The sequence below is a fragment of the Poeciliopsis prolifica genome, unplaced genomic scaffold (genome assembly GCF_027474105.1).
Source record: "Poeciliopsis prolifica strain line A6 unplaced genomic scaffold, Auburn_PproV2 SCAFFOLD128, whole genome shotgun sequence".
In the NCBI taxonomy this organism is placed as follows: domain Eukaryota; kingdom Metazoa; phylum Chordata; class Actinopteri; order Cyprinodontiformes; family Poeciliidae; genus Poeciliopsis; species Poeciliopsis prolifica.
The window spans coordinates 625,118-648,037 of NW_026562503.1; the positions used below are offsets into that span (position 1 = coordinate 625,118).

Here is a 22,920-nt window from a genome sequence, read left to right on the forward strand (position 1 = left end):
CAAAATGTTTTCAGATTCATTTAAAAGAGTAAAATATAAACAGGATGCAAGTCCACAACACAAACTGGTGCAGGTCTGGCTCCAGGTAAACTGAACCAGGTAAACAGAACCTGATGAACAGAACCAGGTCTAAATCTGGATCAAAGCTCCAGAGAATCAGTCACATGATCTGCCTCTTTGTTTCTGCCAGGACACGGCAGCACAGAAACATGCTGGAAACAAGGGAGGGAGGGGTCAGGAAACACCTGGAGGTCAGGAAACACACCACACACACACACACACACACACACACACACACACACACACACACACACACACACACACACACACACTCAGCTGTAAAACAAATAAAACTCATTTCAGTTTTATCCGTTCACTTTGCTCCTGACCTTGACCTCCATGTGAGCGGCAGCTGGGCTGCGTGCTGATTGGTCCTTGGTTTGGGATCCTGATGAGGTTTGTAGGAAACTCCCTCTGCAGCTCCCCCTGCTGGTCAGAACACATTACTGCACTCATTTATTTCCTCTGCATGATTGATGTGAGGAGAATTTTATTGATTTTTCATGAGATTGACCTTTGACCTGTGTTCCAAATGGATTTCATCCATTCAAAAATAATTAAAGTGTTTCACATTTAGGAGAAAATATGTTGCTGCTTTATACTTCTGTGGCAAACTGTAGAGAAGAATTTTATGAAGTAATTTATTTTCCATTTAGTTTGAAGAAATTTAAACTCTGCAGCTAAGTTTTTGATGCTTCCTGGATCAGATGTTTCTACCTGTTATATATCTATAAAAACACCTGAGATCCAGGGGGAGAAACCACTTCTGGTTCTCGGCTCCATCACCATCAACCTTCTCTCTCCACCAGGACTTAACGCTGCTTCACCAGGAGGTGGCGCATTTGAGCCATAAATCAAACTAAAGATAATCGCATCCCTCATGCTGCAGACCTTAGAGCTTCATGCCAGCTGAAGTGTTTTCCACAGGTAAAAACAGAATGAAGACATTTTAACAGAGTTTGGTTCAAAGGTTCTGGTTCTGCAGGATTGTTAACGAGAAGAACAACTGGACCGTTTATCCACAAATATGTAAATCTTTCCTGATTTAGGTCAACCAGTTATTCATCTTTGTTCGTAATAATGAGACTTTCTTCAGATTCAGGATCCATAACATTAATATTCCCTGAAACAGTTTTAAAAACCCAGATCTCCAACACTTTGCTTCCTTGTGTGACATCATGGAAATGAAAAGAAAATCCTGCCTGATTCATCCCAGGGTCTAATTTCAAGGTGTCTGAAGGTTCCTGGTTGATTTGCAGCCATAAACAGGACAGGAACGTCCAGGAACTGGTTCTGGTGTCAAACAACTGCAGAACCAAAGCTTGTGTAGAAGAGTCATCATTCATGGGAAACCAGCCATGTATCAACAGGAGACGAAAGGCCACTGAGAGGAAAGCAGCCATTAAGCATCTGAAGACCCCAGATTAGAGCCTGCAGACAGAACCGGACATTCTGGAGGAATCCCGTCCCAACTGCATCATGTTCTGGGGAACTGGTGCACTTCACACACTCCATGGCATCAAGAGAAAGAAGATTATGTAGAAATAGTAAAGCAACATCACGACGTATCAGCAAGGAAGTTAAATCTTGGATAGACGGTTGTCCAGATGGACAATGTCCCCCAGCAGAAGAGATTCAGGGACGACAAAGTCAACGTGTTGGAGTGAGCATCACAAAGACCGCACTTTACAGATAATAGGGAGTGAAACGATATGGGCTAATCAGCTTAGCATATAGTTAGCAGGCTAAGTATTTAGTTTGGAGCTAAATATGAAACTCAGAGCTAAATATTTAAAAAGCTGTTTCCTGTAAATTTATAAACTGCTGCTTCCTGTCAACCATTTATTATTTCTTTCCCTCTTTTCTTGTTCAACATTAAACGAAGACTCTACAGCAGCGATGGATGTTAGCAAGAACCAGCTTTTACTTTGGTAGCTGTTAAGAATTTAAAAGAGGAATAACTTGATTTAGCTCTTTAATTAATTCTTCTTTGTCCCGAATTCTTGCATCTGTATACATGTGCAGGGAGAAAGAGCAATCATATGACGTCAGACTTCAGATATCCAGAGTTTTATCCAGAGAAAATCAATGCAAGAAGAATGTTACAATAAGCATCTCACCTAGATCATCAAAAGTCCAAGACATGACAAAACAGAAACAATTAACTGAGTAAAAAGGCATCTTCTGGGAAACTCTCACTCAGCACAAAGAGATTCGAACTCCTGCTGCAAAACAAACCATTTTATACGAATGTGTATTCTCCTCATTTAAATATATGCATTAGGAGGTCTGTTTTCCTTTGTGTGGGCTGTCTTAATTTTAATTTTATTACCTCCTGATATATGGATTGTCAAACTGGGTCTCTGCCGTACCAGGCGTCTCCTGCAAACTCTCCCTGAGCTAAATTTACGACCTCTGTCTGTTTTATTTTTCTGCCTCAAATGATTCCACAAGAAAGTAGTTTGTATTTTTAACCAAGCTTGCACACAATGTAATGCTAAATAATGACTATAAGTTTGGATCTAAGAAGTAACTAATTCAAAACATGCTTAAAGAAATATATTTAATTCTAATATAAATAAAATTATTTATAAAAAGTTTTAAGATCCTAGTGAACTTTTGAACCACGCTAAGGAATTTGTTAATTGCCTGGCAGACAGGCTCCCTGTCTAAATAGATATCTAAATTTATCTTAAAGTAAAGATTAGCCTGTGTACTATTGTGCTAATTTAAAATTCAATTTCAACATAGCCCACTTCTGGATATCGGCTCATGAATTTGCGAGTTAGCTTAATAGTTAGCGGTGAGCTAGCTCCATACTTAAAGTCAACATTCAGTTAGCCCAGAGCTAATCAGAGCTAAATGCTTCCTTTACCAACAGAGTATTTAGCTAGCTAGCAGGTAAATAGCTAGCTTGTTTACAGGCTAACTAAACTAGTTAGCTAATAGTTTACAAGCTAAACAGCTTGTTAAATAAGTGTTTATTTGAAACAGATGAATGAATAAAACCTGGTCAAATATGACTTTAGAAAGTGAATCTTTATATTAAATTATTGACAGGCTGAATAACCCAAATAACTGCTTAGTTTTGTACTATATAACTTTAGAAAATGGTGTGAAAGCGATGCGGCCTACAAACCTGACCCAGTTCAACTGGTTCTGTTGGGAGGAATGGGCCAGAACTCCAGAAACCTGCTATTTACAGTCAGGCAGTGCGACGGGCAGCCCGACCCAAATCCTGGGGAGGCTGAATGAAGCTCAACTGCATAGTTTTCAAAAATCTCTCAGAAATAAACATTTAGTAAATAAAAATAATATAATAGTCATAATTGAGATAAACAGGAAACGTGTGATTTAATGTCTGGATTGTAAATAGACTCCATTTGAATGTAAACCATTAAAATATGAAACAAATTCCTCACTTGGTGTTTTAAACAACATCCTCTGAGTCACATTATAATTAAACATTGAATGAACATTAAACAGCAGGACATAAACACAGTGACAGTTTGTAGAAGTTTATATAAAAATCAACATTGAGCAGAAGGGACGACACTCCCAGCTGGGCCTTCATTTTCCTGTTTACATGGCTGTACTGTTTCCCAACATGTAAAATAATAGACAGTTAAATAAAGAGGATCAGCAGAACGTGAACCTCATGTTCAGATCCCACCCAAAGTGTTTCAGTGCTTCATTCTGACGACTTCATGGTCAGACGATAAACAGCGTTTAAAAATCAGCAGGAGGAAACTGGATTATCTCCCTATAAACTGGTTTCTGCATGGACCAGAGATCACTGCTGCTTCAGCTCAACGGAAACTATGAGACCCTGGAAATAAGGTTTCCTGTTCAGTGTCCAGTCAGGGAGCAGCCTGAAGAGGGCGCTGTTGACCTGGAGAGGATCCTGTCTTACTGTTTTTACCTGATCAGCCACCATGTGGAGGAAAACCATGAGGAGAACATGTGAGTCCTTCAGAGGAGAACAGAACTCCTTCCTTCTTCCTCTGGAATATAATCTGATCTCAAGTTAAACCCAAGATTACAAAACCAGTTCTACTGACAAAGCTAACCTTCATCAAACCAAAGAAAATGGAAAATGATAAATCTGTGTTGCTGTGACCCAAAGGCATCATCTGCAGCAGTTTCTCCTGAAAGGTTTCTAATTTTGGACGGATACTGAGCACATTTCATCCAAAGGTTTCTCAGTCATTTGAATCCTCTGGTCTGTAGCAGGACATTCTGAAATGACTCCGCTCCACATCCTCTGGGTTTATGGACGGATCCGGTCGGGTTTTAACTTTTGACGACCCGTTCCTTCCAGTGGATCTTACAGAGCTATTTCTAAAAGACATCCGTTGACTCCAACGTGACCGCGTGAGCTCAACGTCTTCCTTGAATTTCTTGGTGGAGTAGTAGTACAGCAGCGGGTTGACCACGCTGTTGGACGCCGCCATGCACAGCGTAATCGCCACGGCTCTCTGCAGCAGGTTGGTGATGCTGCAGTTCCAGTGGGCGTTCACGGCGTGAAGGTGCAGGGTCCGGATCACGTGGTAGGGCAGGAAGCAGAGCAGGAAGGTTGCTATCACCGTGACGAGCAGGCGCACTGAGCGCTTGTTTTTCTTCCTTAACTTCATGCGTGTTTTCAAGTCCTGAAAATATTCTGGGTGTGTCAGACTGTGGATGATCTTGGTGCAACACAGGATGATGGTGAAGAACGGCAGCACAAATCCAAAAATCAACGCCACGTAGTTCAGGCTGAGAATGCGGGACCAAGACTGTGGAGTCGCCGGCTCAAAGCAGAGGTATTCCACCTCTGGAAGGAAGCAGAGGAGAAACTTCAGCATCCTGTGGTCCTCTGCTTGGTCCCAGCCAGCAGCAAACAAAGACGTATCACTGGTGCTCTGACTCTTACCTTTCTTTAACGCCGCTGCCAAGGAAGGGCACAGAGGACACGGCCACAAACAGCCAGATTCCCAGACACATCAGCAAGGTTGACCTGAAGTTTCTCATGTACTGATAGCGTATTGGATAGACGACGGCCAACCAGCGGTGGAGGCTGAGGAGCGTGAGGAACAGGATGCTGAAAGGCAGAGAGAGCAGAGATGGCACTGAAATATTCCCCAAGCCAAAGGGGATTGAGGACGTTCCTGTCCTACCTGGAGTAGAGATTGACGTAGAAGCCGTAGACACAGAGTCTGCAGACCCAGTCAGGAAAGGTCCAGTGGCCATTGTTCATGTAGTACGCCAGTCGCAGAGGCAGGGTGAGGGAGAAGCTGCCGTCAGACAGGGCGAGGTTCACCATGATCACAGAGACGGGTTTGTTCCTGCGGATGGAAGGAAGAGGAGACGGACAATCAGGGCAGCGTGAATCAGTGTGTAGGAATTCACAGCCTGATCTCTTCCTTCAGTAGCAGGAACCTCTGTTTGTAAGACATTTGCCTTCCTGTTGGACGTTGGAAAGAGGACAACACAGGAGCAGTGACTGGTTCCAGTGGAGTCCACCTGCTGGAGGTTCTCCAGAGTCCAAACAGATCCAGAGTCTCAGAGTCCAAACAGATCCAGAGTCTCAGAGTCCAAACAGATCCAGAGTCTCAGAGTCCAAACAGATCCAGGCTATGAAAGCAGAGGACACGTCACACAGACCGAGGGCTGAGTGAGGAACAGGTCTGTTGACCCTGCAGTGACCTGAACACCTGTCCACAGAGTCACCTGCCTCTCACCTGCTGACAGACGACGCACCCAGTGCATCGCTGGTCGACATGTAAATGCTTGAAAAATCCCAGTGCCAAACCACTTCCAGGTAAAGATGGTATCCACTACAGTCTACTGTCTGACCTCAGAGAGACAGTTTATGGGACAGACTCAGTAAACAGAGTCTGCCCCAACCGACAGCCTGGCCAAGGACAGCATTAAACTCTGGGGGAGCTGCAGAGATCCACAGCTCAGGTGGGAGAATCTCTGAAAATGAGAACCGTCTCACTTCTACCACATAAACCTGAACTTTAGCAAAGGGAAAACAGTAGATGTTTCTCTTCTCTCCAGGAGGGTCACTGATGGCGCTGTTAAGGTCATGTTAATGAGACTGTTCCCCTCCTGGCCTGTGGGGGCGCTGCACCAACAACCACTGCAGGAAACGACACTAAAACCTCTGAAGACACTGAGAGCAACTTCCTGTTTCACCAGATGAAACAAGATGGAGGCGTCAGAGTTTAGTGATTTCTCTTTAGTCTTTGGCTGCTACTAGCGCTAGGCTAGCATGTTAGCTTTGGTTGTATTTACCCAGAATAATCTGGGTAAATACCTGATCTGGATCTCCTGATCTGGATCCTCCTGATCTGGATCTCCTGATCTGGATCTCCTGATCTGGATCTCCTGATCTGGATCAGAACCAGGCTGGACGCGGTTCAGTTCTAACTCCCCTTCTGGCTCCACAAGGCTTCATTGTTGACACACCTGAATGTTTGCTTGCTTATCTCGGATCCGATCAGCTGCTGTGATGAAGTTAATGGCTTCATTTCCTGGTTGTCATGCAGCCTGGTGAACTAATGGCTGAGAAGCCAATAAGCCTCCAGCCTGCCGGTCAGGCTGAGGCAGAAAGTCCTGCTGCTGAGGGAAGCGATCTGGACGTTTGTCAGGTCAAAGAGCTGCTGCAGGTTTTAGGGAGGAGATTCACTGAGGATGAAACGAGACAAAAACTGTTTCTCTTTACATTCCTGATGATTATCTGACACAATGCCACCCACATGCCGAAGATTCCCATCCTCCTCCTCATCACAGGCGACCCGTAAACAGTGAAAGTGGATTTCACTGTTTCATGAGCAGAAACTAAAAGTTTTTACGCCTTATTTATCTATTGGTTGTTGTTGGTCTGATTCATGGCAGGTTAAAGCTGCGCCGTTCACACCAGCTCTGGTTAGTCCACTTTGATCCAGCTGTCAGTCTGCCGGGTCGACCGGACCGTCAGGAGGAAACAGCCTAACTGCTGTAAGGCAACATGACGGACCCCCAGAACCAGCTGGATCTGTCCGTCGTGTTGCTTCGCCTTCATTACCGTATCACAATGTAACTTCATGAACCGGTTCTTCAGAATCATCCGGTCCGATCCCAGCTGGTTTCAGACAGGCTCCAGGATTAAAGTGGACATGTTGATGTTTCAGAGGAACCAACATGTTGGACAGTTTTAGCAGAACTCAGCCGAGCCGTCGGCGCCGTGACGCAGGTCCAGCTGATGCTGCGTTTCCAGCTGCTCTGGAATGAGATGCTGTTCACTGGAACAGGATGTGGCAGCTGGGAGGCGCATTTCTGAGCAACACCTCAATGATCTGGTTCATCAAGTTTTGGTTTCTTTACCTAAAAAATTCAATCCATCCTGAAGCGCACAGGGTTAGAGTCTGACTGGCTGAACGACTCGCCAGAGAAATCTGGGAAATATAAACCTGGAAGAAACGACAGCATGTGCAGAAATGACAGGTGGAAGAGTGATTGGACTTTTTAACAGAACCACTGAGTGTCACAGAACCAATAAGGTTCTTTGCAGAGATGCTAACAGCAGTTAGCATCCAGGATGCTAACTGCTGAGTGCAATGAGGTTTTCTCTGCACTCAGATTGAAACGATCCAGTAGAAACATCTGAGCAGAAAACATGAGATCTGTTTCAGCTCCGCTGGTCCAGCTGGAGTCTTCCTCTGCATCGCCAACCAGAGCAACAGGAGGTCAGGAGGTCAGCACAGAGATCCATTGGTGGAGAGGTCACGGGGTCACAGCCTGTTTCTGTTCAGGGTCGTTGACCTCGACTCTGCTAGAAAACACTTTCAGTATCTGGTTGCTTCATGTCTGCGCTCCGGCTCTGCTGGCTTTATGGCAGACAGAAGAGCTGCTAACAGTTTGCACAGCGTTATTAACGCTGTAAAAATAATTTGTTTATGAAGATGTAAATTTTTACTGCAGCAGTTTCATTTGAACGTTTCTTTTCCATCCAGGGTGAATATTTAAATCATTTTGTCATGGACAGAAACAGTGACGTTCACTTTTGGAACTAAAACTGTGCTAACAGCAGAGCTAATGCTTGTTTTGCTAACTCTGAAAATATTTAGCGCTTAAATTCATTCTCCAGATCATTTCAAAGCTCTAAGTTTCTTGGCTGTTTTTTAAACTTCCAGTGAATCAAGTTCTGGATATTGAATTCTCCAGTTAGTGCTTTATATTGATGCTCTTATTTTGAAGGGAGTGAACTCAGTTTGTTTCCATGTTGCTGCAAATGACATTTATTCTGTACCCAGAATGCATCACTGCAGTGAGTGGTTCAATATGCTGTTGCTTTCCTGTCGTGGTCATTAGCAAAACTAACAATTATAAACCAGAATCAAAGAATCACTTCTGAAGTGAAAACTGAATCGGTCGGTGTGAGATGATAAATTTAATCTGGTTATTGACAATATGCTATGTTGTTGCTCATGTTGACACACAGATTAGCAACATCACTGAACATAACAGTTTAGTGCTAGCTTCCACTGAATACCATGTTGGCATTGTGCTTTAACATTAGCTAATGCTATTGGCACTGTGCTTTAGCATTAGCTAATGCTAAATACCATATTAGCATTGTGCTTTAGCATTAGCTAATGCTTAATACCATATTAGCATTGTGCTTTAGCATTAGCTAATGCTTAATACCATATTAGCATTGTGCTTTAGCATTAGCTAATGCTAAATAACATGTTGCCATATTGCTTTATCATTAGCTAATGCTAAATACCATATTGGCATTGTGCTTTAGCATTAGCTGATGCTAAATACCATATTGGCATTGTGCTATAGCATTAGCTAATGCTAAATACCATATTGGCATTGTGCTATAGCATTAGCTAATGCTAAATACCATATTGGTACACCACTTTAGCTCTAGTGCAACTAATGTTTAGTGCTTCACAGTTAGCTAAACGTTTTAGTTAGCGGCGCCGCCACTGAACAGAAACAGTCGGAGGTCGGTTCTGTGTTCATGAGGAAAGTGTTTCAGGTCAAACCTGCATTTCTTCTGCTTGAAGAAGACCACCAGCGCTATGATGTTGCAGAGGAACGCCACGGGGAACACCAGGAAGTAGGTGTAGATGTAGGCGTTGTATTTGAATTTGTCGTCGTCATGGGGACAGATCCGCGCGTTGTTGCTGCTGTTTGAGGCGTTGCCGGGCAACCGTCCTAGAAAACGTCCACAAACAGAAAGACTGAAGCCAGAGGGTCAATGAGGGAAAGGTCAGGAAAGATGATCAGAGTTCATCAGCATCCATGTGAGCATGTCCTGCCTTACAGGCACTAGCATGAAGCTAACAGCTGTTAGCATGAAGCTGAAATGAAATGTTTCCATTCTCTCTGATTTCTGTTCCTTCTCAGTTTGAGTCCATCGCCTTCGTTCCTGCTCAACACAATAAACTTTCAGATGAAACTTTTCTCCTCGTGACGTCACTTCCTGTCAGTGATGTCACAAATGCTCTTCATATCATTGGTTCTGTTTTATTAGACAATAAATAAACCTGTATTGGTTCAAAGTTTGACTCTAAGTTCCTTTTATTTTGGTGATCTTCCTGTCATCTTCATCATCATCATCATCTGCCTTCTATTTATTTCATATTTTTCTGATTGTATTTCTAGTCTTGTTTTTGTATTTCTAGTCTTGTTTTAACTTCCTGTTTCTTCATGATTCGTCATCCTCTGCTTCATCTTTGCTTTCAGATATTCTGACCCAGTCATCACCTCCACTGATTAAATGCCTCCTGTGTTAGTCACCTGCTGTCAGATGGTTTTCACTGTTTAAAGCTCAAAATTTAAGATCATCTGAGATTTTAATACCAAGTCAGTTTTCAGTATTTGTTTTCAAACAGGGCCGGGTCTTTAACGTGTTAATTAGATTAATTAATTACATACATTTTGATGAGTAATTAGATTTTTTACATTAAAGGTTCCATCATCATCCACTGACTACAGTTTTGTTGTGTTCGAGTTGTGCTAAAAGCAGTTAGCATGTCAGAGAAGCTATTCAAGAATAGCATCTTAATGCTAACATGTAGCAGCTAATGCTAATGTCAGCGTCCAGATTCCTAAAGAAACTGCATGAGCGATGAGAGAAACTCTGAACATTAAAAACTATAAATATTAATTCAAATGTCTGTTTATTCAATAATTTAGCAGCAAAAAAAGATTTATGAAGAAAGCAGTTGACTTCAGTGATGGTTTAATTTAAATTAACTCAAAGTTTTAACCACTAGTTTAATAAACATTTCATGCAGTGAGGAACAAACTGACCATGTGAAAAAGTTTTCACACAGATCTGATTCCTGCCAGACGTTCAGAGTCAGTGAACGACAGAACCCGTCTGGACCCGTCTGGACCCATCTGGACCCGTCTGACAGCAGGAAGTAGGAAACACTGCAGGAACTGAAGAGGCTCAGTATTAATGTTTATCTAAGTTTGAATTTCTGCATGTTTCCGACTAAAATAACTTTCTGATTACGCTGCAGCTGCACGATTCACACAAACTCAAATATTACATCATTTCAGTGAAACAGCAGAACGGGACTTTGAGCACGAATGATTTGGTGCAGCTGTGGATTGTAAACTGCAGATTAACATAATCTGGTGTTTAACCAGTGATGATCACTGACAGTGACCGGCTGACCATCAGGTCAGGCTGCATGTTCGTCTCCTTGGGAAAAACTTCCAGCTCTCTCTGAGGACAGTTCTGTAAACTTTACTGCAGGTTCAGTTCTGATCAGGTTCTGACACGTCGGAACAGAACCAGGAAGCGGTCCAGATTTAGCTCTGACGGAGCAAAAATGGAGAAACTGATAAAAGATCTGGATTAAACGTGTGAACCAGGAAATGGCAGGAAACGTCTCCTGGTGTGTCACAGTGTGTGTGTGTGGTGTGTGAAGGTGTGAAGGTGTGTGAAGGGTGTGTAGGTGTGTGTAGGTGTGTGTGTGAAGGTGTGTGTATGTAGTGTGTGTGTGAAGGTGTGTGTGTGTGTGTGTGGTGTGTAGGTGTGTGTGTTGTTCAAACTGCTGGAACAAAGCAGCTTTCATTTGCGCAGCATCGAGAAAAAAAGACAGTTTGTTCTGGACTCTGGATTTGAATGACGGTTCATCAACTGGATCATAAAATGGAAATGAACCGTGATGCGTTCAGGTTCAACTCTAACTGACGGTGCGTGATGCGTTCAGGTTCGGGTGTGAAGGACCGTGATGCGTTCAGGTTCAACTCTAACTGATGGTGCGTGATGCGTTCAGGTTCAACTCTAACTGACGGTTCGTGATGCGTTCAGGTTCGGGTGTGAAGGACCGTGATGCGTTCAGGTTCGGGTCTGGGCGTTTTCATGCTATTCATGGTGTTCTGCCTTTATGTGGTTAATAAAGTCTAAATGAAGCAGATCATCATTAATAAGATGAATTTTCTCTGGACGGAGGCGGCCGGCTGTGACCTCTGACCCCAACTCTGAGCTGTGTTTAGAGTTTAGATAAGTGACCCTGAACTGTTCAGCAGTTAAAGTAACAGACGAATAAAACCAGCTGGTTGGACTTTAAATTATAATTAATATGAACTTTAGGTTTTAGAAAATGTGAAAGTTTTTACTTTGTTTTTATTTTTGTTGTTTTCTAATTTTAGAGCAAAATATTGTTTTATTCTAGTATTTAGTATTTGTTTAATTTTTAAGCCATTTTCCTTTAAACTTTAGCATTTTATCTATTAAATATCTTTTGTTTTAGATAATTTTTTGCTGTCATTAGTTCCCACGTGTTTGCACTTTGACCTTTGACCTGAGAAAGTTAGTTTGAACTTAACATTATTTCTTTGAGTGTTTAATATTAAATAGAAACATTTAAATATCAGGTCATTTTAATTCTGTTGTAGTTTATTATATTGTTTCTGAGAGTTTGAATATATGCACAAAATATTCATATAAATAATAATAATAATAATAATAATAATAATAATAATAATAATAATAATAATAATAAGTGAATCATTTAACCTGCAGATCAATATAGGATCTAGACATCATTATCTATATCTCTAGACATAGATAATGACACTAGAAGTGCAGAATGTTTGGTTCTATGTTTCTCACCCTCCATCCTCGCAGCTGGTTCCGCCTGCAGCTCCATCGTCCAGCCACCGGTCCGGTCCGGTCCGGTCCGGTCCGATCAGCAGCAGCGCTCGCAGCCCTCTGGTGTCGGTTCGGATCCCGGGCTGAAGTGGTTCCGTGGAAGGGGCGTGTCCTGGTCGGGCGTGGAGCCTCGGAGCTCCGATTCCTGGGAACTCCGGCTCTCTTGTCTGGTTCTTCCTGATCCAGTTCGGTTCCTCAGAGCAGCGGAGGGTGTTCACTTATGACGTCATAGGTAACCTCAGGTCGGCGCTGGAGGCCAAAATAATAATAATAATAATAATAATCATAACAACAGCGGCGCTTCGGTTCCCTGCAGCCTGAGGGGAAAGAACCGGTTCATCAAGTGATTCATTCCTTCAGTTGTTCAACATGGAAACAAACATAAAGTTACTTAAAGGCTCATATTGAAATATTTACCCCAAAACCAAGAAGGATGAACAAGTAGACTGTAAACCAGCCAGGCTCAGCGGGGACTGGGAGATTCCCAGTTCAACCAGTTCAACCAGTTCACCAGATAGAACTGTTATTTTAACCTCAATAAATGGAAAAAAAAAATAATAACCCAAAAGCTGCAACCTGGTTCTGAAATGAAACATTAATGAGACAAAAACAAAACAGAGAATCTGTTTTTAATAAATTATGTTTTCAATAAATGAATATAATCTAAAAATAACAATAATACCAATCTATAATCAAACATCACATTCAATGATAGAAAACAATAATATTCAAAATCGAAAATAAAGTAATAATGAATAAATGATCCAGAATCAAAATGTAGAGATTTTTATAAATAAAATACCAGAATAAAACAAAAAGATACATAAATACATAATTAGCTGAATACTACAAAATAAAATGAAACAAAATGGAAGTAAAACAATTAAATGAATAAATAATTGAAATAAAATATAAATAATAAACAAAAAATATTAAAATAAGTTTGTAAAATGACCAAAGTTGAAAGAAATCAGTATAATCCATAAAATACAAGACATTAATGCGAAAATAATTTTTTATATTTTAAAATTACAATACAATAATTACAAAACAACTAAATAATAATAAAATAAAATATGAAATTAGTAAAACATGTCAGTCCAACCCGAGCAGAGTTCAGAGTTCAGTTTGGAAACATGAAAAGTTTCATAAAAGTTTCATAAATAAACATCAGTGAACCTCCAGTGAACCTGGAGGCATCGACCAATCAGAGCCCACAGAGCCAGTCACGTGACCAGCAGCGGCGCTGAGCCAATTAGAGCGCAGACATAAGGGAGACAATCTGACGTCAGCAATGCAACAAGGAGAGGACATGGCGCCACCTGGCGGCGACGGAGCAAAGTAGGAGCTGCAACTTCCGGTTTAGTTAAAGGGATAATTCATCTATTGAACATGAACAAATAAATATAGCGGATTAATTCAGAACATTAAATGTTTCTGCAGACAATTGAGCAGAAATCAGTTTTGGTAAATAAATATCTGTTGGCGACAGAGGACCCAAACTTTCTGCTCTGTGAATCATCATCATCATCATCATCATCATCATCATCATCATCATCATCATCATCATCATCATATAAAAAATATTAACGTTTTTTGAGGTTATAATGAATTTAAATGACGAGTCAGCAGAACCAACTGGTTCTGGTCAGGTTCTGGGTTCGGACCGCCGCTGTCCAGAGGTCAGAGGTCAGGTCAGCAGCCGGACGGGTCGGCCGCGTCCGGTTGGGTCGCTCTGCACTTCAGCAGGGAGTAAACGCCGTGTTGTTCTGGTACCACTGCTGGTTCTGGAGGGAAACAGAACCCGGGTTAGCAGCCGTTTCACAGAGACGACATCCCAGCTCCAGTTAGTCAGACTGGTTTATCGTTCACAGGTTGGATGGGATGGACTGGGTCGAGCAACATCTGACCAATCAGGAGCTGTTCTCATGGCTTCACTTGGTGCTGCAAACATCTACGGCGAGAAGAAAAACTGTTGATGGATAAAATAATGTTCATAATCGCAGCATGCAGCACTTTAATGAAATTAAATATGAATTATTACAGATCCAAACTTTAAAATGTTCCTTTTAACAAAATGATCATTTTTAGAAACAGAACGGATTTGGTTCTGAGCAGTAACGTCAGGATCTGTGACTTTTTGCTGTATTTCATAAACGACTGAAATCAGATTGGGATGCAGTGAGGATGGACTGAAGGTCAGGGCAGAGAGGTCAAAGGTCAGCAGCAGCCTCACCTGTCCTGGTCCTGATGCCGACCGTCCCGTACGTCACGCCTCTCTCTCTCCTCACCGATGAGTAAACGGGTCCTGGATCGGGTTCTGCAGCAGAACAGAGTCAGTCACTGAAACGCTTCCAGGACATAGAGCTGTGTTTCTAGAACATAGAGCTGTGTTTCTAGAACATAGAGCTGTGTTTCTAGAACATAGATCTGTGTTTCTAGAACATAGAGCTGTGTTTCTAGAACATAGATCTGTTTCTAGAACATAGAACTGTGTTTCTAGAACATAGAGCTGTGTTTCTAGGACATAGAGATGTGTTTCTAGAACATAGAACTGTGTTTCTAGAACATAGATCTGTTTCTAGAACACAGAACTGTGTTTCTAGAACATAGAGCTGTGTTTCTAGGACATAGAGATGTGTTTCTAGAACATAGAACTATGTTTCTAGAACATAGAGCTGTGTTTCTAGAACATAGATCTGTGTTTCTAGGACATAGAGCTGTGTTTCTAGAACATAGATCTGTGTTTCTAGGACATAGATCTGTGTTTCTAGAACATAGATCTGTGTTTCTAGAACATAGATCTGTGTTTCTAGAACATAGATCTGTGTTTCTAGAACATAGATCTGTGTTTCTAGGACATAGAGCTGTGTTTCTAGAACATAGATCTGTGTTTCTAGGACATAGAGCTGTGTTTCTAGAACATAGAGCTGTGTTTCTAGGACATAGAGCTGTGTTTCTAGAAGTGACAGAAACTGGAAACCATCAGAGGTTCTGGATCTGGATGACAGAGAAACACCTGATCTGAGGTAAAACCCAGAAACACTGAACCGGATCCGGATTGTACTGGATCTGGATTCAATCTGATCTGGATTTAACTGGTTCTGGATCTGGATGTTCCAGTTCTGTACCTGTTGTGTCTGGAGCTTCAGGTGTTTTTCTCCGTGTCGATGAATAATCAGCTGCTGACTCTAAACCGTTTAGGAGAATAAATACAGAATAAAACATGATGAATATTTTTATATTTCAGACTTAAAGCAAAAATTAATCAGATTGTTTGACCAAATCACCTGAGTGTTTGTGAAGCTGAACTATTTCTACAAGTTCATTTTAATTAACAACATTCACGACTTTAAGGAATTAAAATCTTATTCCTGCATCTAATATAATATTTAAACATGATTTCTATGTGAATTAATATAAATATTGTAAAATAAACAACAGTTACTGCTGTTAGATAAATGAAACATCGTCTGGTTCTGATCTGACTGGAAATCAGGTCCATTCAGATCAGCTGATCAATTAGTTATTGATTATATATTGTCCTGTCAGCTGGTTTCAGGAAATGAACCATAAACGGACCTGCAGCAGTGGATGAATCTGTTGCGTCTGCAGCCTCTGCTGCCCATGAAGATCCAGCTGCTGAGTTTCTGTCTGCAAACCAAACAGGTTGAGAGAAACGAGTGAAACATGATGAAGGTCATCAGAGGTCACAGCTAGACCCAGCTGAGCTGAACTCAGGAATCTATCAGGAGTTAATTATGAATATTTAGTGAAACTGTTTCCCACAGCTGGAAGAATCTGTTAGCCTGTTAGCATGAGGCGGCCATTCTAGCATGCTAACAGATAGCATGTCAGCATGATATCTGTTATTATCTGATATTCATCTATTTGCATATGAACATATGCTAACAGATATTCATAACCTTACGTTACTCCGTCAGCTATTAGCATGTTAGCATGACTGCCTCATGCTAAGCTGTCAGCTAGCTCTGCTCATCCTCTGGCCGTATTGTTCGCTAACATCCAGGAAGCTTCATTTAAACTCCTCTGAGGTTCCGGGTCGTAGTTCAAATGTAAATTAAGCTAATCAGCTGATCCCAGTTTTATATAAACAACCCTCCCTGTTGCTATGGCAACAAGGAGGGTTTACCTTTGAACAACTGTCCAAAGGTAAAGGGCTGAGAACAGTGGTGGGTACACTTTGCTAATCTGCTAAAAGGCGAGCACATGATTTATTTAGCACTTTAGCATTTTGCTAATACAGGAAACATTTAGCGCACTTAGCTTCACCGACATTAATTCTTACAGATAATTTCTGAAGCGCTAATTCCCTCTGGTTTGGTTCTCGACTGGTTTGGTTCTCTTCAGGTGGTTGGACGTTTATTTTCATGCTATTACTTTGAAGTGGAGGAAGTTTCATTTCCTCTCCTTACCTATTAACTTGCAACAAAAGATGCAGAATGCATTGCTAAATCAGAGCTAGCAAAACTCAACGAGTAGGAAACTGAAACCTGAACAGGAGCAAACCAGTACAGGCAGATGTGCATGACACATTTCATTCAGTAGAGGGCGATATGCTGAATGAGACATGATGTTTATCAACGTAGTTGAAGTTAGCACATTAGCCTTAGCCTGCCAGCAGAACCAAAGTTTATGTTTAGCATAGCTAACGTTTAGTTAGCAGTTCCCACCACTGGGTGAAAGAAAAATATATTTCTGATTGGAATAACCTGCTTCAGAGCCGCTATCGCTACATTAGCATTAGCATCCTGACGTAAGCCTTCCTGTTTGCTGCTTTCTTCATGGATAAATACAGAGCTGCAGCATCTGGCTGCAGATCACAGGAAGGAGAAAACAGCAACAAGTTGCAGCTAGTGGTGAAGCAGAAAGAAAATGTCGCAGCTTCTTCACCAATAACAATCTGAAGGTGTGATTTGTTTTGTTTAGACCACTGCAGAAAATCCAGAGCAGCTCATTACACTGAAGATCTAAAATCAGCTGATTCTGACTCTTCTGCTGATTAAACAGTTTAAACATCAGAAACTGAATAAAAACATTTGTAACCAAAAAGTTGAGACCAGAAGCTCAAATCATGTTCATGTCACTGAGGTGAAAAACAAAAGGAGCGAAGAGAGGAAGCAGAATGACAGCACAGCTTCTCTCACTTTGACCACAAACACAATATTGAGCCAAAAGCTGCTGATTAGGCCTGAAGCTCCCCCCCGACCCCGCCGCTGAAAAAAAGCCACATAATATAAACCGACAGTCAGACACACAACGAATAAACAGAGGAGTTCAGGAAGCTGAGGGAGGGTTACCTGCTGGCTTCCTGCAGAGGCGCCGAGTCAGCAGAACCACCAGCAACACAAAGAAAAGCAGAAAACCAGCAAAGGAGAGAGAGAGAACCATGGAGAGAGGAGGACGAGTGGAGGAGACTCTCCCTGAAATGAATCAGAGAATCATTTACTTCTTGTCTCCTGATGAAGAGACAGAGAAGCTGCTGACCTCTGACCTTTGACAGAGACCCTGCTGGATGGAGACTCTCCAGAACCGCTGATGCTACATTTATAGAGGCCTTCATCAGAGCTGGAAACATGGAGGAGGGTCATGCTGCCTGCTGATCCATCACCAATGAAGGAGCCATCTTTATAGAAAGCAGCTGGGAGGTTGTGGGTTGGATTCCTTGCTCTGCAGCTCAGAGTGACGTCATCTCCCTCCATCACAGGGAGGACAGGACTCTGCAGGATCACTGATCCTTTCAACACAGAGACAAACTACAGCATTTCATCCATTTCCACACAGCAACACTAACTCCACAGTCTGATCTTACCAGAGACAGAGAGCTGGATGCTGCAGCTGCTGCTGCTGCTGCTGCAGCTGTTGCTGCTGCAGCTGCTGCAGCTGCAGCTGCTGCTGCTGGAGCTGGAGGATCCAGACTCACACCAGTACAGACCAGTGTCATGTTGGTACATGGTGACGCTGCAGGCTAAACCAGCTAAGGTACCATATTCATCTCCACATGGCTTCCTGGTCTCTCTGCTGGTGTTTCTCCTCACTGTCCATCCAGCTTATCTGTTTTCATCCTCACAGATCAGAGTCACTGATTCTCCTCTAAAGAACTGGGATCTGCTGGGACTCACAGTCAGACGAACTGGGAGGACTGGAAAATACATTAAAACATTTATTCAATGTCACAAACCAGGAGTTTGTTTTAACTTCCACCATATGAGTCGCCACACACAGCGCCCCCTATTGACAATGATCCAGTTTGGATTCATTTCATGTTTCCGCCTCAGATTGAAAATGTTGGATCTGTTCAGATTCATTTTGTTCTTCATGTGAAGCTTTAGATGAAACACAAACAAGATGTAAAAACGTTGCAGAAACTCGAGCTGCTCTATGAACTGAGTGAAAACATGAATGTGAAAAGTGAACGTTCCTCCATGTCCAGCAGGGGGCGGTAAACAGTTTAACTGCAGAGGAATCTGCTGACTGTGACATCTGAGATTATAGATCTGTGATGAATTCACTCACCCGGGTTTGATGTCCAGAGAAGTTCTGATATCAAAACTGAAGAGCCAATAAAATTGATCAAAATCACAAGAAAGATCTTAAAGAGAGAAACAAGAAAATAACAGAAGAAACGTTCAGTAGAACATGAGGTGTTCACTGTCCTCTGGTCACATCCTGCAGTCCAGCTTTGTATCACATGAGGTAAAGATTAGGGTGATGGTTTGATGCTCAAATCTGAGTCTTTGGCTGAAATCTAATTTTTTATTTTACCGTCTGGTTTCTTCTGCTGCAGAATTAAAGTCTCATAAAAGCATCATGAGCTTCAGACTGCAGACGATACGACTTGGTTCTACAGAACCGATCCGATGTTTAGAGGTTCAAAAGAATCACACACACACACACACACACACACACACACACACACACACACACACACACACACACACACACACACACACATAAGTAGTTACTGAAGATTAACTGCAGAACCAACATGGAGACTCCATGCAGAGACCAACCAGGAGGCTCTAACTGCTTCCTCCTCAAGCAGCACAAATGATAAAAGTTCATCATATTGACTGAAAGTTCATAAACGCAGCTTGATATTCCTAGAAGTTTAGAAAAACTTCAAATCTTCATCAACAGACTGACTTGCTGCTTCTCTCTGGTTTCCAGAGAAACAGAAAGAAATATGAAATGATAAATAAAACTGAGAGTTTCTCATTTTGTCATATTTTTCTGTTTGTCTGGTAAATTGCTGATTCATCTCATTATTAATGAAGCTATTAATCTGCAGATTAAAACAGATTAAGCTCCATCCGCACTCACCGATCAGCCATGATGCTCCTCTCATCGTTTCTGTTTCTGTGAAATCAAGAGAAGTTTGTGTTTCCTCCCCTTCCTCCCTCCTGTGGTTAGAAAACTTTAACAGGAAGCAGATCTGAGCTGTTTCAGCTGAGACTGGCCGAAAAAGACAGTTAGCAACATTAGCAACAATAGCAACATTAGCAGTGTTAGCAACATTAGCAATTTTAGCAACAATAACAACATTAGCAGTGTTAGCAACATTAGCAACAATAGCAGCGTTAGTAATGCTAGCACTGATTATGTCATCAATGTTCAGTCATTCTCAGGATTTATTGATGCTTCTCATTATGCGACAAACTTCTGAATTTTTAAATATAGAAAACAGAATGTAGAATCAACCTGCAGGTTAAGATGAATTAAGGTAGAAGCTGAAACTAAATGCTGATCCTTTATGATTATTAGACAGTAAATATTGGAGGGAAGGCTGGAGGCTTGTGTTGAGCTCCCCCTGCTGGTCCAACAGGTCACTGCAGCTCGCTTTCGAGGTCTAGTATTATTGTTGTTAATGTCTTGCCATACAAGGTTCTGTTCATTTTGGTTAATTATTTAATGTTATGTTCAGCTGAATGAACTTTTTTCAGCTCATTTTCTTTTTTGTGTTTTTATCAGAATTCATCATAAATAAATTCCTGAATTTTTAAAAATGGAATCAGAAAGTTAAAGATGATAAAACGTTTTGATGACTAAATGAATCTGATGCATCTTTAGTTTCTGGTTTTGTTGAAGTATGTTTGATTTATAAAAGGTCCTGATTAATTCAACCTGACAGTAACTATATGAATCATTTCTGAAGAACAGCGCCACCCAGTGGTAACATCAGATTTTAGTGAGTGTTTCAACACAACAGTAAGAAAATATGTCTGTTTATTAATATTAGAAGAAAACCAAATAATTAGAGGTCTTGTTGCTCCTGTGTTTGTCCACCAGGGGGCGGAAGGAGCCATTTTAGTCCCTTGTTTACTTCATTTCTTCGTTTCAGTTTCAGTTCATTTGATCCTGCAGCTGATCGACCGTCAGAAACTCGATGATTTTCCGCTGCAGAAATGATCATTTTGCATTTAATCGCCTGTTTTGTGCTGATCCTGCAGGTTTCTGCTGCTGACGGTGAGTTCAGGGGGTTTTATGTTCAGTAACATGCAGTTTAAATTATGCTGATTTCAATTTCTGTCCAGATGTTACATGACTTATGGTTTATTTATTATTCCTCTTTCAGTACAGAAACACAACATTAGTTTAATTTGAAAGTTTTCCTTCATATCGTAAAGATGAAATGATCTCATAAATACATGTTTTATAAATTACAACTAAATAAAGATATAATAAAATAATTTAAAACTAGTTGAAGTGTAGAGGATTTACTCTTTAGGTTAAAATATAAGAGTATAAAATTTGCTCATGAGAATAAAATGTAAACATAAAAGCTTTAAGCTCTGCTGGTTTTGTTGTTCATCATGCTGCAGTTTCTGATCAGCCCAGCAGAGCAGATCCGGCTGCAGCTGGTCGGGTTCGGATGCATTGACCAGCAGAACCAGTTTCTACTGGTGCTGCTCATTTTAAACCAGTGGTTACGTTTTAGAACATCTCAGCATCAGAAACATGAAGGAAAAACATCAGGATTCTGTTTGATTGAATCTTATAAGATCTGATGAAACATTTCAATCAGGGATGTAAACCTGCTGAGTCATGAGGAGTAGAGATGGTTCTGGTACCAGCTGGAAGGATCAGTGTTAAAGCTGTTCAGTGCATTTCAGATGCAGTGGAGCAGCAGCTTCCTGCATGCAGCCGGGACATCGTCCCTCATCGTCCCTCATCGTCCCTCATCGTCCCTCATCGTCCATGTGAGACACTGTGGTAATGTCTGGTTCTGTGGTCCGGTCCAGTGGTGGTGACCCCCGGAGGAGATGCTGACCTGCGGTGCCAGACTCCCGGCGCCGCAGCTGCCACCGTGGTGGAGTGGACCAGAGACGACCTGCCGGCCAACGAGTACGTCTTCTTCTACCGCAACGGCCGGCCGTACGACAAGTACCAGCACCGGTCCTTCAGAGGCCGAGTGGCGCTGAAGAACCGGTCCGGCGCCAGCAGGGGGACGTCTCTGTGGTCCTGAAGAACGTCTCTGTGGAGGACGAGGGGACGTTCCGGTGTTGGGTTCTGATGAGCAGCTCTGGGACCGAGGCGGAGGAACACCTGCAGCTCAGCCGGCTGAGGATCGCGCTGCGTTCAGGTACGTTCACCTGACCGCTGGAGATTCATCTGAGCTGGCAGGAAACTGATCCACCCTGACCTGCAGGAGACGAAGCAGGAGACGAAGCAGGAGACGAAGCAGGAGACGAAGCAGGAGACGAAGCAGGAGACGAAGCAGGAGACGTCCAGAGAGTTTTCACAGTCGGAACCATCAGTCCAAACGTTGCTGTTCTTGTTGCAGTTCTGACGGTTTGTGTTGTTGCTGCTGTTGGTTTTTATCTGTACAGGAGAAAGTAACGATCACATCAGACGGCAGAAGTTGTGTGATATGGAAGCCCATTTCCGCCACTCTGTTAAAAAAATAAAATAAAATAATCTCATTATAATGAGATAGTATCTCAAAATAATGAGATAGTATCTCATTATAATGAGATAGTATCTCATTATAATGAGATAGTATTATAATGAGATAGTATTATAATGAGATAGTATCTCATTATAATGAGATACTATCTCATTATTTTGAGATACTATCTCATTATATTGAGATACTATCTCATTATTTTGAGATACTATCTCATTATAATGAGATACTATCTCATTATAATGAGATAATTTTATTTTATTTTTTTAACAGAGTGGCGGAAACGGGCTTCCATAGTGTGAAACCGAGAACAAGGAAATCATGTCATGTTGAAATGCCTGGTGGAAAAAGCTAAAGCTAAGCTAACAGTGATGTCCTGTAAAGTCTGGACTTCATGGAAAATGAGAGGAAACAAAAACTCAGAGTTTTTATGTTGAAAATGCTAAGCTAATATCTGATTCACGACATTTATCACAGTAGAAGGTTTTACATATATTTAGATAACTATCTGTTTGAAAAAGAGGCAGGCACAAGTAAACGTACTTCACTTGCCCCATTTCTTTTAAAAATTTTCTTAAATTATCTTTCTATGGACATTTTGTGTCTTTAATAAAGCTGCTGAAGCTGAATGTGGTGATTCCAGGTCTGTTCAGACTAGCATTCAGGTAGCATTCAGATAGCAGTTAGCATTCAGGTAGCATTCAGGAAGCATTCAGATAGCAGTTAGCATTCAGGTAGCATTCAGGAAGCATTCAGATAGCAGTTAGCATTCAGGTAG

The 22,920-nt window shown here is 41.7% G+C and overlaps 1 protein-coding gene across 1 annotated transcript; it reads right to left on the reverse strand.

Annotated features, from left to right (window-relative positions):
- Nucleotides 1-3,389: 3,389 nt before the first annotated feature.
- Nucleotides 3,390-12,251, reverse strand: LOC129355257 (cysteinyl leukotriene receptor 2-like; the record flags this gene model as incomplete). Its single annotated transcript, XM_055024780.1, is given in 7 exon segments — nt 3,390-4,295; nt 4,297-4,860; nt 4,862-4,873; nt 4,973-5,140; nt 5,217-5,384; nt 9,084-9,255; nt 12,176-12,251. Coding segments are annotated over 7 exon segments (1,236 nt in total), but the record flags the coding sequence as incomplete, so codon positions are not given.
- Between the last annotated feature and the right edge of the window lie 10,669 nt (nt 12,252-22,920).